General features: G+C 35.3%; 2 protein-coding genes across 2 annotated transcripts; both read right to left on the bottom strand.

The window, feature by feature from the left end:
• Positions 1 to 5452: 5452 nt before the first annotated feature.
• LOC149382376 (Ribosomal protein S21 family protein) lies at positions 5453 to 8051 on the bottom strand. Its single transcript, XM_089602102.1, has 3 exons — positions 7903 to 8051; positions 6288 to 6600; positions 5453 to 5688 (listed from the first exon to the last, which is right to left on the bottom strand). The coding sequence occupies exons 2-3, from the start codon at positions 6578 to 6580 to the stop codon at positions 5679 to 5681; spliced, it is 303 nt and encodes a 100-aa protein (XP_089458228.1). The 5' UTR covers positions 6581 to 6600; positions 7903 to 8051; the 3' UTR covers positions 5453 to 5678.
• Positions 8052 to 10530: 2479 nt separating this feature from the next.
• On the bottom strand, positions 10531 to 13308 carry LOC149382375 (serine/threonine-protein phosphatase PP1-like). The gene is made up of 4 exons (XM_089630362.1): positions 12991 to 13308; positions 11948 to 12507; positions 11046 to 11315; positions 10531 to 10923 (listed from the first exon to the last, which is right to left on the bottom strand). Exons 1-4 carry the CDS (start codon positions 13163 to 13165, stop codon positions 10900 to 10902), a joined length of 1029 nt encoding a protein of 342 aa, XP_089486488.1. The 5' UTR covers positions 13166 to 13308; the 3' UTR covers positions 10531 to 10899.
• Positions 13309 to 15558: the final 2250 nt, after the last annotated feature.

Raw genomic sequence — 15558 nt, 5'->3', positions numbered from 1 at the left:
AGCTAAACTCTAAAGTCTAAGCATCAAGAGCATACATATAGTTGTTGGTAAAATCACAATATATAATTAATTCTTTGATTATTATTTCAGAGCAAAGTAAAAAATGTTAGCTAATATTATTATTGACAGGAAATAGCGTTATAAATACTTAATATTTTCATAAACATACATTTAAATACTTATTTTTTTCGAGATAAAAATAACTAATATTGGGTTTCAGTTGCACCGTTACATAAAGTTAGTTAAATTTGACAAAAATACACGTGACAACCTCAGATTAAATAGGATTTAAATTTTTTAAAAATTAATTAAACATTAATAATATGATTTTTATAACAAAATAGAGATTGGTAGACATGGAACGCCGTACTATGTCGCGCCAGAGGTGATTCTTGGGAGAGACTACGACGAGAAGGTCGATGTTTGAAGCGCCGGCGTGATTGTCTACATGATGCTCGCCGGATTCCCTCCTTTCTACAATGATTCTGTTACGAAGATCTTTTAGGCAATGATATGAGGGAATCTTAAGTTTTCGACGAGAGTTTTCAGGTCTGTGTTCGTCGACAAAGGATTGATGATGAAGGTGATCTTTCGAGATCCTTCTAGAAGGCTCTCCGCTGAACAAGCTCTTCGTAAGTAAAATTAACTGTAAATTTTATTTTGGTTCAAGTGATCTTTAATTTGATTGATTCTAAGCTATGTTTTTTTTCCTTGTGAATAATGGAGTAGGTCATCTATGGATTCTAAGCGGAGGAGAGACAACTTCGGTGGAGTGAAAATCAGTGATCTTGCTATCTTTCATATTAACCCAAAGTAACAAAAGAAAATCCCTATAACACAGTCTATATTAGTGTTAACCGTAAATAATTTTTTTTTTCCTTTCTTTTTTACCAAGTATCAATTTGAAGACATTAAATTATTTAAAGAATTTTTGTATGGTAGCTGGTCCATTATAAAAGATCATAATTAATTTCAATTTTTTTTTAAAAAGTTGCCAAGATTACATTATATATTAACAGTGCAAGCGCATGTATCACTATTGACTAAAATTACATTATTTAATACAGAGACATTAAGTTAGAAGAAGATAAATCATCCACTTGTAACAGGTGGGTATGCATTTTTGTAACTCATGAGACTTGAATTCAAGATTTCTCCATCAAAATATATGTGAGATTAACATTAAATCAAACTAATTATCACAAACTTAATTTCAATTTCAAACATATTTTTTTTATAACAAATGGAATTACATTGTAAATTGAATGCCGATTACTAACCCACATGAAGCACGGAACTATTCACTAATTTTTTTCATATCTTCTGTGCTGACTGATCTAGCTGATATTTTTCAATAAATGCTTTATTTAATTATTACTATTAGACGTCATTATAAATTATAATACATAAAAAGTAGTCCTGCTTTTAAGGTTTATATATTGTGCTATAAGCACCAGTCATGTGAAATCTCAACCCAGTCATGTGATTTGCCTTTCATCACATCTCATGTTTCATGAAGGAATAATATTCCTTCTTTCAAGAAAAAAAGAAAAAGAAAACGAAGAAGAAGCTAATAATAATAATATTCTTTCTTTTGCCCCAAGAAATTGAATATATTTAATATTCATAGGTAACCCACCAACTAAAATGACCATCTCCACGTGATAGCTTGATACTGTTTAATTCAATTCAACCAAAAAAGAGAATATACGAAAAGGAATATCTATCATGTTTTCATGAACTTGGGTGCTACCACACATTCTTTTAAAGGCGAATCGACAGCTAAATCATACAGACAGCTACAGTTTTTATTTTATTTTATGATAAATATTTTTTTATTTATTTGAAATATATATTCAGTTTCGTAAAGAACTAAACTGTTAAAAATGATTGATTTTAAGATTAAATTAACATATTATAATTTTTTTCTTTCTTTTTAAATTCAACTCTACAATATATATATAATCAATCCAAAGATCCGAAGTCTTAGCTTGCTTTGATAAAAAAACCTCTTATACATGTCAAGTCACCGACGATAAAATTATGTTAATCAATTGTTTAAAACTATCAAGCTAAACTCCTAAAGCAACAGAAAGCATACACATAGTTGTTGGCGAAATCACAGTACATATCCTTAATTAACACTTTGATTAATGTTTCTAGACAAAATAAAAAGAATTGTTAGCTTATATGATCAACGTCTCAAATGGTGTAATTTCCTAAAAGTTTTGAAAGAGTCCCACGTCCACGTTATAGCGAAAAGAAGTGATCAGTGGATTTGCAGATCAAAGCAGTTGAGATATAGCCGTAGATTGGTATCGAGAACATATCATATTATACACAGACATGTGGTTAAGAACGATAAGTTATCGCATACCGTACGGTCCGGCTTTGGACCACTTTCTTGCTTCTCTAGAACTCTCTGCACAATACGCACCTCTAAGCACGCAGTCAAACTTAGACTTTTTTGTTTGCTTGACTTTAGTGAAAGATTGAAATCATAAATTCGGTGCACATGTCGAACCTGACATCTTTAATATATATATATATATATATATATATATATCTATTAAAATATAATAAGTGCAAATCCGAAATCACTGTTCATAAGGATCCACCAATCCGAAATCCGAAATAACTGTTCACACCTCCCTTTGAATACAAATCGTTTTATTTTTATTTTTACTTTGTCATCGTTCGTTTGGGTTTGTACAGTTTCATTGTAGGCTTCACCATTTTCTCTCGTCTCTTTTCTTTCGCGACTCTTTCTTCTATATTTCTTTCTTCTTCGTTGCTCTTCGCCGTCAGTGAAATACTCGCGCATCATCGTCGGACATCATCTCCGCTCCTCTTCACGGTGAGTTCATAATCTCGTCGGTTTCATTATGATTAAATTCGTTCGAAACTTCAATGCATGAAGATGTGCAACAATATATATATATATAGTTTTTTTGTTACTTATTTGCCCTTACTCATTATATGCGGCAGTTTTTTTAAAATTAAAAAAAAAAAACTGAATAGGATATATATATATATATATATATATATATATATATATATATATATATATATTGTTGCACATCTTCATGCATTGAAGTTTCGAACGAATTTAATCATACTAGTTAAAAAGTAATCTGTATATCTTAAGTTCTTAACACGGATCTTAACACGAATACGAATTACTTTTCTTAATAAAGTTATGCTGGAATAAAAAAAATATGAAATATATACATTCTTAATCACATGGATTTTTTTGTCCAAAATAGCTAATTCAAACTAAGTATTTAGCAAACTAACAAAGGTTTCATAAGTTAGTGCATTATAGCAACATATAGTGTAAAAAGACTAAAATACCCTTAATGCTTTGAATGAACCCATTTTTTTACTATTTCAAAATAATTAATATAGGTGTCCAAAATTTTAAACCGTTAATTTTTTTTTAATCATATGTATTTTTTTGTCCGAAATAGCTAATTCAAACTAAGTATTTGGCAAAATAGCAAAGGTTTCATAAGTTAGTGCATTATAACAGCATATAGTGTAAAAAGACTAATATACCCTTAATGCTTTGAGTGAATCCATTTTTCCAGTATTTCAAAATAATTAATCTAGGTGTCCAAAATTTTAAACCGTTATTTTTTTAATTCACCAATATTCTTGCGTTGAAACTCTACAACAAAATGTTGTTGTGGGGAGAAAATACCAATACCTGTTGAATGTTGGCAGGACTCTTATTTCACTCTCACCTGTTGAATGTTAGCAGAACTCCTCTTGTTCTCGTATCATAAAATTCCTTACGTCGTTCCGTTTGATAAAGAGGTTGATTACACATACTTGAGGGTTTTTGGCTGTTAAGCCTTTGCATGTACTTTAAAGGGCAATATGTCAAAGTTTGATTCTCGAGCACGAAAATGTACCTTCATCGGTTATCCTCATGGTGTCAAAAGGTACAAGCTTCTTGATCTTAGCAGTCAAGAAGTATCTATCTCTAGAGACGTAGTGTTTCACGAGCTTATTTTTCCATAATCTTCTACTAACAACACTAACTCTCACTCTTACTCTTCTTAACCCTTCAGCGACATTGTTCTTCCTAAGTTCACTAACTTTGATGATGCTAGTGATGTACATGGTTACACTAATAACAACATGAATGATAACAACAGGAATGATCACATCATGCCACTAATACAGAAGAACATCATAGAGAAGAGTTAGTTGTTGATATGATGGAAAAAGAACCACAAACATCCACTTCACAAAACTGTGTGCCTATTATCAATCCACAAGACTTTGTGCCTATCAACAATTCTAATCAATAAATTATTGAAGTTCGGAAGTCCAAGAGGCCATCTAAAACTCCCTAGATTATCACCGTGATTTGGTTCACACAGTAACGACATCCTCTAAATCTCTAACTTCTCCCGACCATCTTTGTCAAGTCTTATCATATGACAATTTGAATCCAACCTACAATTCTCTTATTCTTGCTCTCTCTTCTGCCTTTGAACCAGAATTTTATCATGAAACTGTGAAACACAGAGAATTGATAGCAATAATGGACGATGAGTTGGATGCTATGCAAGACACAAGACATGGTATAAAGACAAGAAAGCAATGGGATGTCGATGGCTCTACAAGAAGAAATTCCATTCTGATGAGACCTTGGCAAGAAGGAAAGCTCGCCTAATGGAAAAGGGGTACACACAAAAAGAAGGCTTGGATTACACGGAAACCTTTTCTGCGGTTGCAAAATTGGTAACTGTTAAGATGCTCCCGGCAATAACAGCTGCTAAAGGATGGTGTTTAGCTCAAATGGACATCAACAACGCGTTGCTAAATGTGCCTTCTTAATCGGTATCGTCTGTTAACGACAAATGAGCCATGGAAAGGCGAGCTCTCCCAAAAGAAGAAAAAAAAAAAAAAAAAAAAACTCGCGATAAACAAACAAATCAAGAATTGATAAATAGGGATTACGAAATTCGCTTCCAAAAATGATAGCCACAATGAGCAACGAGAAATCGCAGTTCAAAATTACAATCAATTATGAATCAAAGAAATTATTCGGCGAAAATGAAAAGAGGTACCAAGAGCGGCGAGCTGAGACATCTTGGCGGAGGAACCAACAGAGTAAGGAGATGAACCAAAACCTGCGTGGTGGCAGCTCGAGATCCGGTCGATGGAGGCCCGGTCGAGTCAGAACGATGTTACTTTGGACTGTGGTACAGACCGACTGTACTCGATCTCGAATTGAAATCAAAGCTTGAGATGGAGTGGTGCTAGCGGTAGATATTTGATGGTTTGGTTGGATTGTTGGAGAGAGAGAGAGAGAGAGAGAGAGAGAGAGAGAGAGAGAGAGAGAAGGGAAGAAATGAACAGGCATGAACGATGAAAAGTCACAGAGAAGTCTGAAGAAGCAATAAATCGGCGTTACAGTTGTCAGCATATTATCGGCTTGTTTTAGTCAATTATTCAGTCTCTATATTATCAGCGTGTTCAATTTGCAGCTGACGTGTCGTATTCATTACAAAAATCACAGATCCCTGAAAAGAGCTTGATTATAAATTCGAAAAAAAGAAAAAAAAAATACAAATAGAAAGACTACAAATCAAGTTTATCTTTTACTCTAAAGAAAGCATGGTCTCTGTCTCCCATCAGCAAAAACACATCCACATCAAACCTCAAAGACCCCTGCAGTTTTTTTTTTTTTTTTTTTTTCCAAAACCACGAAATGTAAAACAAATCAGAAAAAGAAAAAGATCCCAAAAAAAAAAACAGCTTCTTAAAGAGTCACTGAACTACCATTTCCAAGCTCGACTAGCACAAAACATTCACAACGAGAACCCTCACTTCTACCTTTCTTTAAGCACACTCAATACAACACTGATCTAGAAAGTAGAAACTATATAATACCAGGTATTGTTACATTGACGCTGGATATTTTGACTCTGAATAAATGGATGATTTAAACACATAAACCGCGGGACCAGCGATGGAAGCAACAAAGGTTCACCAATGTGTCAAGCCCCCCCCCCCCATAAAAAAAACATTATTTACCCAAATTTAATTTTTTTCACTTATTTTTACCCTAAAAATTTATAAATTAGCCCCCCTGAAATATTCTTTTCACTTTGCCCCCAAGTTTGGAGTCGAGCTCCGTCCTTGAAAGGGACAACCCCAAGTTATTTCGGAATTTGTTTGAAAAAATTCGAAACCAAGTCCATTTTGAACGATTGAGACGATCCATATATATCTAAGAGATCTTTCCGGGTCGATGATTTTGCGGTTACCTGACTTTGTGGATGAGAATGGTCTTCATCTTGCGGGCGATCTCCTGGGAGCGGATTCGGGCCTCGAGTGTCTTTCGGGCCAAGACTCGTTTCTCCGAGTTCTTGATGTGGTGGGTCGGCACGTCCCGGATCAGCCTCTCGATTCCACTGCTCTGCATTTTGCGCTGAAGAAGCCTCAGGGCTTGGTCAACGTTCCCATTTGTCACCCTTACTCGTATACCTCTCCGCTGCTGGAACGCTTCGCAGCTCGATCGTCTCATTACGCTCGAGGCTTGCCTTATCACCGAGTTCATTTTTTTTTTTTTTTGAGGTTCTGGTTCAAAAGAACAGATCGTCAAACAATTATCAATAATTTCGCAAAACACACATGTATAAACCCAGCAGAGAATCTCAACTTGAAATTTGATATCATAGCTTAATTTGAGATTTCGATATCCTTTCGGAATGTTGAGGAAATCAATACCCAGCTGAGAATCTCACATGTATAAACCCAATGACATGCAAGCAAACAAGAGTATAATAACTGAGGCTATGCTTCTTGTTTTAAAAGATATGTTTTGAATATAGAAAAACAAATGAGTCTGAAGAGTCTTCACTATGTAAATTTGCTTAATTTTTTCCTACAAATTTTCTAACAGATCCGAAGACATCCAAGGAAAGGAGTTAAACTTCTAAGGCTCTGTTTCTTGTTTTAACTTTTAAGTAAAATGTTTTGTAAATAGACACAAAAATACATTTTAAGTATTTTTCGGAGAACAATGAGTACTAGGCCATGGTTTTTCAAGAAACAGTTTTCATCAAGCAAAAAAACTGATAACTCGTCTTGTTTGGTTGTAAAATAGTTCTTCTCAATACAAATTACTTTAAAACGCAGAGTTAAAAAAATTAGGAAATAAAATTGAAAAACTAGAATGATGAAAAAATATCAAAAAAGGGCACTGACCATTCACATGAACATGATAATGATATCCTCCATAACTACAAGCTATTACTATTAAAACAAAAATACTAAAATGAACAAAAAAAGGCAGGTCTAAATAGAATGAGTGGTGGCTAGTAAGTGATTCATAACATTGCTTCTAATTGTTTGACAGCAATTCACCGTCAAACATAGCAAAAAAGTATCAACTATTATCATCAAGGTTTTAAAAAACGTTAAAAAAGTACTTACTGAGGCGTGGAAACGGTAAAACGCCCGGAAAACGCCTCAGTAACGTACGTTTTAGGTCTGGAAAATGACCTTGCTTGAACACCACTTTGTAGATTTGGACTTGTTATAAAGACTATTTCTTTTTCATTTACTTTTATTCAGTTTCAACAAAGAAAAACGCAACCCTAAACTTCTAAGTCAAAACCCAGGACAAAATCCCCCAAAATCCAAATACACGAACAAAAACCATCATCTAAGCCCTAAAATCTAGAATGCTCTACCTGGTATATCTTGATTAGCCTTTGCCAAAAACGGAATTTGAATTTTGGACGATTTCAAATTACATAAACTAAAAACACATCAATTATATATTTTCGCAATGAAATAGGGAATTCAAGCAATACTAATCAACACGTCAAGAAAATAAAATAAAAATTTAACTGAAACAAAGAGTTTGAACATCACCTGGTGGTCGTGACGATGAGACGGTGCGATACGGTGGGAGAAGGCGAGCAATTGGGAGCGACGGGTTTTCTAATCGTACAGCTATCACTTACTAGGTTTTTATAGCATATTTAAGCATTGCTAAAACAAAAAAAAAAAAACAAAAAAAAACTAACCAACAAACTCGTAGTGACTAAAAAGGGTGATAGTATTTTTATAAGTAAATAAAGATGTAGCAACTCCAAATTCTAAAAGATGCACGCTTACCCGTTACAAAAGTGAAATTTTGACCTAAAAATAAATAAAATATCAAAATTAGACATCTTACTTCAAAAATATATAAAAATTTATTTTTATCTTTATTTTTGGACAAAAATACCATTTTGACCATCGTGACATACAATGACGTACGATGTCGTACGATGCCATTATCAGATTAACTGTTTCTGTCGTTGCTGTGGACGGAGGAGACTACTCCGATTGCCTTCATCGGGGTGAGAGGGGTTCGCCGAGGAGTGTTCCGATGCAGAGGGAATGTCAAGAGGCTATGCAACATCTTTGAATCGGTGAAGCTCACAACGACGATGGAGAAATCGATCCTCGATGAGACTTAGGCCAAACTAAAACCCTCGAAATCGATCGGCGGCGATTTCCGATAGATAACCGTCGACCAACTTCCCCACTGACATCAATGATGGCGGTGGCTGGATTCCATCGTCGTCTCCTTCTCTTTGGACTGCGTTAGAGTTTGTCACTTCCGAACTCTGTTACAAGAAATAGGCCAAGATTTTGTGGACACATCAACATCGTAGAGCGTCTCGTTGAGGTATTTTAGGTACTTTGATTTTTTTTTTGACTAATTGCTAAATATAACTCAAATCTTAGTTATTATTTTAATGGAACCCCCATTAAGTGGCTACTTACTTACAAATCTCTTCATGTATTTCATTTATAAAAATAAAGAATTGGTAGGGCGATAGTGCTATTATTAATAGTGCCATTAGTGAACACTATTACCTTAATAACTTTGATACTTTCTTTTAAGAATAATAACTTTGATACTCTAAGTTGGCCACGATATAACGTGCAACTCAAATTATCATTCACCACTCGGAGTTGCTCTTAGCATCAAGGCCGGGAGGCGAAATTGGCCAAAGAGAGTGTGGATCATAATGATTATGATTATCAGCCAAACAACCACTAAAATCTTGTAATCTCTTCGTAATGCACTGGGACATCAAAAAGGTTTCTTATAACACCAGAGTCTTAAATTTTTGAACTCTTCGAAGAATTACCAAAATTTTGAATTTTCCGGAAGGGAGTATCGGGCGGTCAATGAAAGAGGCTTATCACTTCGTCACCCTCGGCTCTTTATTTCAACATTTTTTAAATCCCGTAATTCTCACGATCATCAACCAAATCACCACTGGATTATCAAGTGCCACGGGATATCAAGATTCCATAGCATCTTCTTGGCTCTGCAAAATGCGCTATCAAAAAGTAAAAATGTTCAAAGAGAAGATTGAATGACTCCTGTACAAGAAAACCCTTGGAAGTAAAAAAAAAAAAAAAAAAAAAAAAAGCTTGAGATTAAACTTTGGCAAGCGAAACAAGAAATTTGTTTAGTACTTGCCGAAATTCCCGGACCACTGAAAGAAAGTGTTTTGTTTTTAAAAAGTGGCCGAAATTCTGGCAAGACCAAAGCAATGACGGACATAGCGGAAATTTCCTTCCGCCACTTTTCAAGGAACCGGAATACTCCGTTCCGAGCAGAACGCAACAGAATCCCATGAGAATTATTTCTTATATGCCTAGGTTTAGCGAAGGTTCAAGCCAATACACACACACACACACACACACACACACATATATATATATATATATATATATATATATATATTTACCTATATATATGTATATATAGGGTACTCTTGCGGTGTAACGTTTTCCCCTTGATTTAAATCATCACCTGATCGAAATAAGGCTATAGGCTAGACCAGACCATATATTTCAACTATAAGTCTAACTTTTCATTTCTGATTTTAAATAAAAATGAAATAACAAAATAAGTACATCATACAATTTTGATGTTAAAAAAAATAAAAAAATAAAAAAATAAAAGTGGTCAAAGTGAAAGCCACCACAATAATTCAGAGACAACTTGCATGCAATGCAAAAATTAAGCCTTTTTTCATGGGGCCATGAGCAATAATGGTGTCAATAGCACAGGATTGATGTCAAATCCCAATATAAGACAACTTTGTCAGCGAGTTGGGTTCAGAATATGAAATCCATTATCTTATATGTAACACTCCACCACTTCCTGTAAAACCTCCATCATCTTTTATTTGCACATCTAAGCTTTTGACTTTCTGGAGACAAGATTCTAACTTTGTATGGCCAGAAGGATTTTCGTCCACTGAATCATATCTGAAATATACTTATCTGTTTTATACAACAAATTCGAAGAACAACAGTAATATCTAGAAACCTGATAGCTTCTCCATATAGGTCCATACCTAATTAAGTTCACTACTTTAAAAATCAAATTAGAGCATACTAAACAGCAAAAAAGTTCATAATAGATATATGATCAGAAGATATGGCAACTAAAGATCATGTGTAAAATCATTTTCTCACACCACCCAATGATAAATAACAACTATTTATCTTGATTAAGGAGAGCAAAACATTCAACTAGATTTTTTGACATTTTTTTTCATGTCTCAAAGTAAGGTGATAGAAATAATATATCATAGCAGCTAGTAGTGTACAGAGAAGGTACAAAACTGAATACAGTGGACACCTTCATCATTCATCCTCAATATATCGGGAAACGAACTTTGTTCTTGCATTTCTTCGCCTAAACACGATTTTCCTTTCGAATTTTACAACTGTAAATATTACAAGTGAATATTAATGCTTAATGAGCTTAAACATTAGTCTTAAACCTGAAACGGTTCCGTGCACCGACTGGGCTGATAGTACATCCTCTAACCCTCCCCGAACCCAGATAACTCACACCTTGGCACCGAGGAAAGACTGAGAATCAAGAAAGAAACAATAAAGTCAAAAGTAGGCCAAATGTTTTTTTTTTTTTTTTTTGGCTTTACTCTTACAAAGATTAAAGGGTATCACGTTGGAGTACGGGTTTTTTGACGTACACTGTTTCCGGGTTTTGTGGTACTAGTGCTGCTGAATATAGTGGTCGCGGAAGAAGAGTTTTCAGGAATATTTAAAACTGAGCCCTCCCCAAAACTTTGCAGCATTTTCCTATCCCACGTCGCCGCTTTGAGTATTTGAAAAGAGCACATCAGAGTTCTGTCCACGCTCATCATGGCACCCGAGTTATCAAACTCGCCGCAGTAATTGGGAGCCGAAAATATTGTCACGAGCTGTCTGTCTGCAAAGAACTCGTATCCGTCTTCCACAACCTGAAAATTCAAATCATAATGAAAAATGTAACTTTCGACTTTTAACAACTGATTATTAGCCAGGAGGCAAAAATCAACTAAAAATCTAAACCCCGTCCACTGTAATCAGTGCAAAATACTGTGACTCCGTGTAGCAACAATCCTGAGTATTTTTTCTATAATTTTTTTTATCCACCTGCCAAAGCCACAATCTTTGGGGCAAGGAAACTAAAGGTATTAAACCTTGGCTCTCATCTAAACAATTATGGGCTTGAAAACAAAAGTTAGGTGTCTTGGACTACTTATGGGTACTTTAAACCAAGGATTAAAAAAACCAGGAAAAGCCGATGAAATTTCTCTGGCACACCGTTTTCGGGGGTTACTCGAAAAAGTATTAGATTCATTTTCTCTTTAAAAAACAATAAGACATAGCTTAAATTCCGGAGAAAAAAGAAAAGAAAAGAGAAATCCGGCGTTCTTCTTAAAAAAGAGAACAAAACATGTCGTCGTTCGTTAAATTTTCATTGACATTCTCATCAGCCCCCGGGCATTTCCGTAAAACCGAAAATGCAATCACTGTTTTTAGAAAGAAAAAAAACAAAAAAAAAACAAACAAACCACCGATCTGTAAAAAGTTCAACGAGAGGGTCAACCTGGTGAGCACGGCATACGAGATCCAAGTCGTGCTTCTGAAGGAACTCGATGACCTTGTCAGCGCCGAAAGTGTAGGAGACTCCCCGGTCATTGACGCCCCAGCCCTTGACGTCTTTGCTCGGGTCGGACCAGAGAAGGTCGCAGAGGAGGCCCGTGACGGGCACGTCGGTGGGCCGTTGGAGACTCCGAATCTGGTCCAAGGTTTCGAGGTTCGGAGAGAGGCCTCCGTGCATGCAGAGAATCTTCTCGTCGATGAGGGCCGCGACGGGGAGGCAGTTGAAGCACTCGGTGAAGGTCTTCCAGAGCCTCACGTTGAATCTTCTTTTGCACTCGTCGTAGAATCCGTATATTCGGTTTATGGAAGCGCACTCGTGGTTTCCCCTAAGGAGGAAGAAATTCTCCGGGTGCTTTATCTTGTAAGCCAAGAGAAGGCATATCGTCTCTAGGCTCTGCTTGCCTCGGTCCACATAGTCGCCCAAGAACAAGTAGTTGGATTTCGGCGGGAATCCCCCGAACTCGAACAGCCTCAAAAGGTCCGAGTATTGCCCGTGTATGTCACCTACAAAACCAGAAATCGAACAATTCGGACTTGTGATCATCATATTCATAGACTAAAATTAAAGTTAAAACATGATGCTGATGATGATGATGATCAGACTAAACTTCAAAGCGCGGGACATTTCATTCATCTTATCTGAGCTTTGCAAAGAAGCCGAGTTCAGGAATTCAGGAAAATTGAAAACCTAGTTCGTCAATTTTAGCAATTTTAGGTATCCGAGCGGAGGAATAAATTATCTTGAACTTGATGTGGCTGAATCAGATAATCAGATTTACTCAGAAATTCTGTAGGTGAAGAAATGGAACATACTGATCACAATCAACCCCAATAATACAAAATATTTAAAGAGCGATCTTCCGTTCGTCTCGTCGGAGCTTAAAAAGAATCCGATTTCAGTCATCCACGAAAAGAAAAACCTAGTTCCTCAAATTAGCAAATATAGGTGTTCGAATGGACGGAAATAGTTGTGAATTAGAACGATACCGCAAATCTTGACAGGTGCGTCAAGTTCCAAGAGAATGGGTTGTCGCAAGAAAATCTCCTTGGAGTGTACGCAGAGCTGTTTGATCTCCGATTCCGACAACTGAACCTGCTTTCCCGGTCGAAAACGGACTTCCAAAAGCCGTTTGATTATGTCGTCTAAAAGCGATTGGTCCATTCGTTATTTAGGTCTCTCGCGGCGACGAGAAAGACTTGAAAGTCAACGGCTTTATTGGGTGAGACTGAGAGACAGAGACGAAGAAGAGGAAGGGCAAGAGGAAGAAGAGTATGAGAGAGCCAAAGGTGTGACTTTTCGTCGTCTTTTGTAAAAACGAAGTCGTTTTGAGCAATGAGACGAATACGTGTGGTTGGTTATTTTTTTTTTTGGGAGTTCAATTCAAAGAAGAAGGAAAAAAAAAAAAAAAAAGTGGACATTACTCAGCTGAGCCTCTTTAAACAAATAAATTATTGAGATTTCTTTTAAAAAAGAAGTTGCAAGACCCAAGATGATTAATGAACGTTTCCTATTCATTAAAGAAAATGTTAGTGAAGAAGGTCTCCTAAAGATTTTAAACTATTCATTCATATAAAACTAATAAATATATGTTTTCTAATCTTCTCTGTTTAATGTTAAATTATATAAAATTTAGACAGTATAGTAATGAAAATTAAACCCCTAAAGTTTTTTTTTTTTGTAAGACTTTCGAGTGTGATAAGCAAGTAGGACCCCATTAATCGAAGAAAGAAAAGTCAATTGTCATGAAAAAGAAAAGAAAATATTTGTTTACGTGTGAAGTCAGTTTGTGTGTGTTTATTTTGCGGTTAGAGAGCAACTCTACACATCACGGGAAAAAAATATACTTAATTATATATTCATTCCAAGTCACTAATTCACAATAAAAATCGAATAATTTATTGTAACTAGTCAATTTTGTAATTTTGTGGACTATTTTCTTAATAAAATTAATTTTTTGCTATTTTTAAAAAATAAGATGAATTAATGGATTATTAACCTAATAACAATGTGATTTTTTACATATAAATATAACGTAGTTTTTACCAATGATTGAAATTTCGCATCTCGCAGTCCAACCGTACTTTTAATTTTTGGAGATATCTCGTCTCGTATCATGATATTTCACGGTATTTGATTAACCTTCGGGCTATCTCGTACTGCATGGTAAACCGCATCTCGTGAGGTACATCGCAAAATAAATAAATAAATAAATCCGCGGGATATTTGAGCAACTTTTCAATTAGGATTTAGGCTAGAATTTAGTATACACATAAATAAATTTAAAAATAGAGTTTTCAACATTTCACACGTAGTTTTAAATAGAGTACAAAGTACAAACCAATATGCATATAATAGAGAGTTCTCAAACAAAGTCACTACGATATCTAAATAAAAAAAACAAATAACGACACATATAATAGAGAGTTCTCCACAAACCACACAAAATATAATAAATGTAATACGAATCAGAGCATAGTAAAAATAAAAATAAAAAAGAGTTCACAGTCACTGTCACTCCTCGTATGTAGAGTTTTTGGGGATCTGAAATGTATGAGATTGTTGATCTTGCATCTGGAAATACTCGTAGCAAGTCATCATGTGAGCATATGTAGTCATATAAGATGGAACCAGAGATGTGATCGTTGCAAACGAGGTTCCGCTGAAGATCCACTGGGTTCCTCTCATTCCGTCCTCCATTGCTCAACAAGTTCTTGCTATCTCACTCTCTTCGTAGTTGATCGGACTAAGACCTCATCGTCCTCGTCATCTTCATCTGACTCGTATCTACAAAGTCCTTTGATGGTTTTGGATCGAAGATACGCTCCAAAATTACTTTTGGACTTTTTCGTATCGGATACGACGAGAAGACACTCTCTCATCACCTCCTTTATTTCTGGAGGTCACTTATCACACATTTATACTTCTTCGATTATCTGCAGCGGCAATGTGAATCTTCACCCTAGCAACACTTCCACTTTTCATCTCATGGTCACAAAAGTTGCACGCAAAATTTTATTAATTTTTTTATTTTCTTTTTTCTCTAAAACCCAAATCTATGTTCCCACTTCCCAAACGTGTAAAAAAAATCATTAAAAAATGAAACAACTAGCTTCCGTTTTCCAATTTGGAATCCACACGCATCTTTCCTTTCTATCTTCCTCATTTAAAAAAAATCTATCTTTCTCATATTACATTTACCAGATCTGTAAACTTTCTATCTTCCTCGTATTACCAAAAAGAAACTTTCCATTGTTTAAACACATTTTGAGTCATACACACGGAAAGGAAACAAGAAAACTCGAAATCTATCTAAAAAAATCATTCAAAACCCAGATTTGTAAACTTAACTTGCGGGATAGACGAAATTGCACGAGATTTGGGCAAAGTTGAACAAATAAGCGATGGAAAATGAAAGTCTCGCGTGGGAAGATGAGAGATTTAAGCACATCTTGTGATAGAAAAAGTCAGATTTGCAAAGCTTTTTTCTCGTCTGAATATGAGGATAAGTTTTGATTTTGGGTGATTTTTTTCAGTTTGCAACTTCAACCGGACGA

Source organism: Urtica dioica, chromosome 11, assembly GCF_054948205.1.
Source record: "Urtica dioica subsp. dioica isolate 48M chromosome 11, U.dioica_male_clone48M_v1_H2, whole genome shotgun sequence".
NCBI classification, from domain to species: Eukaryota; Viridiplantae; Streptophyta; class Magnoliopsida; order Rosales; family Urticaceae; genus Urtica; species Urtica dioica.
The sequence above is the reverse complement of the archived record's forward strand: the minus strand, read 5'-3'. Positions and strand labels throughout refer to the sequence as shown.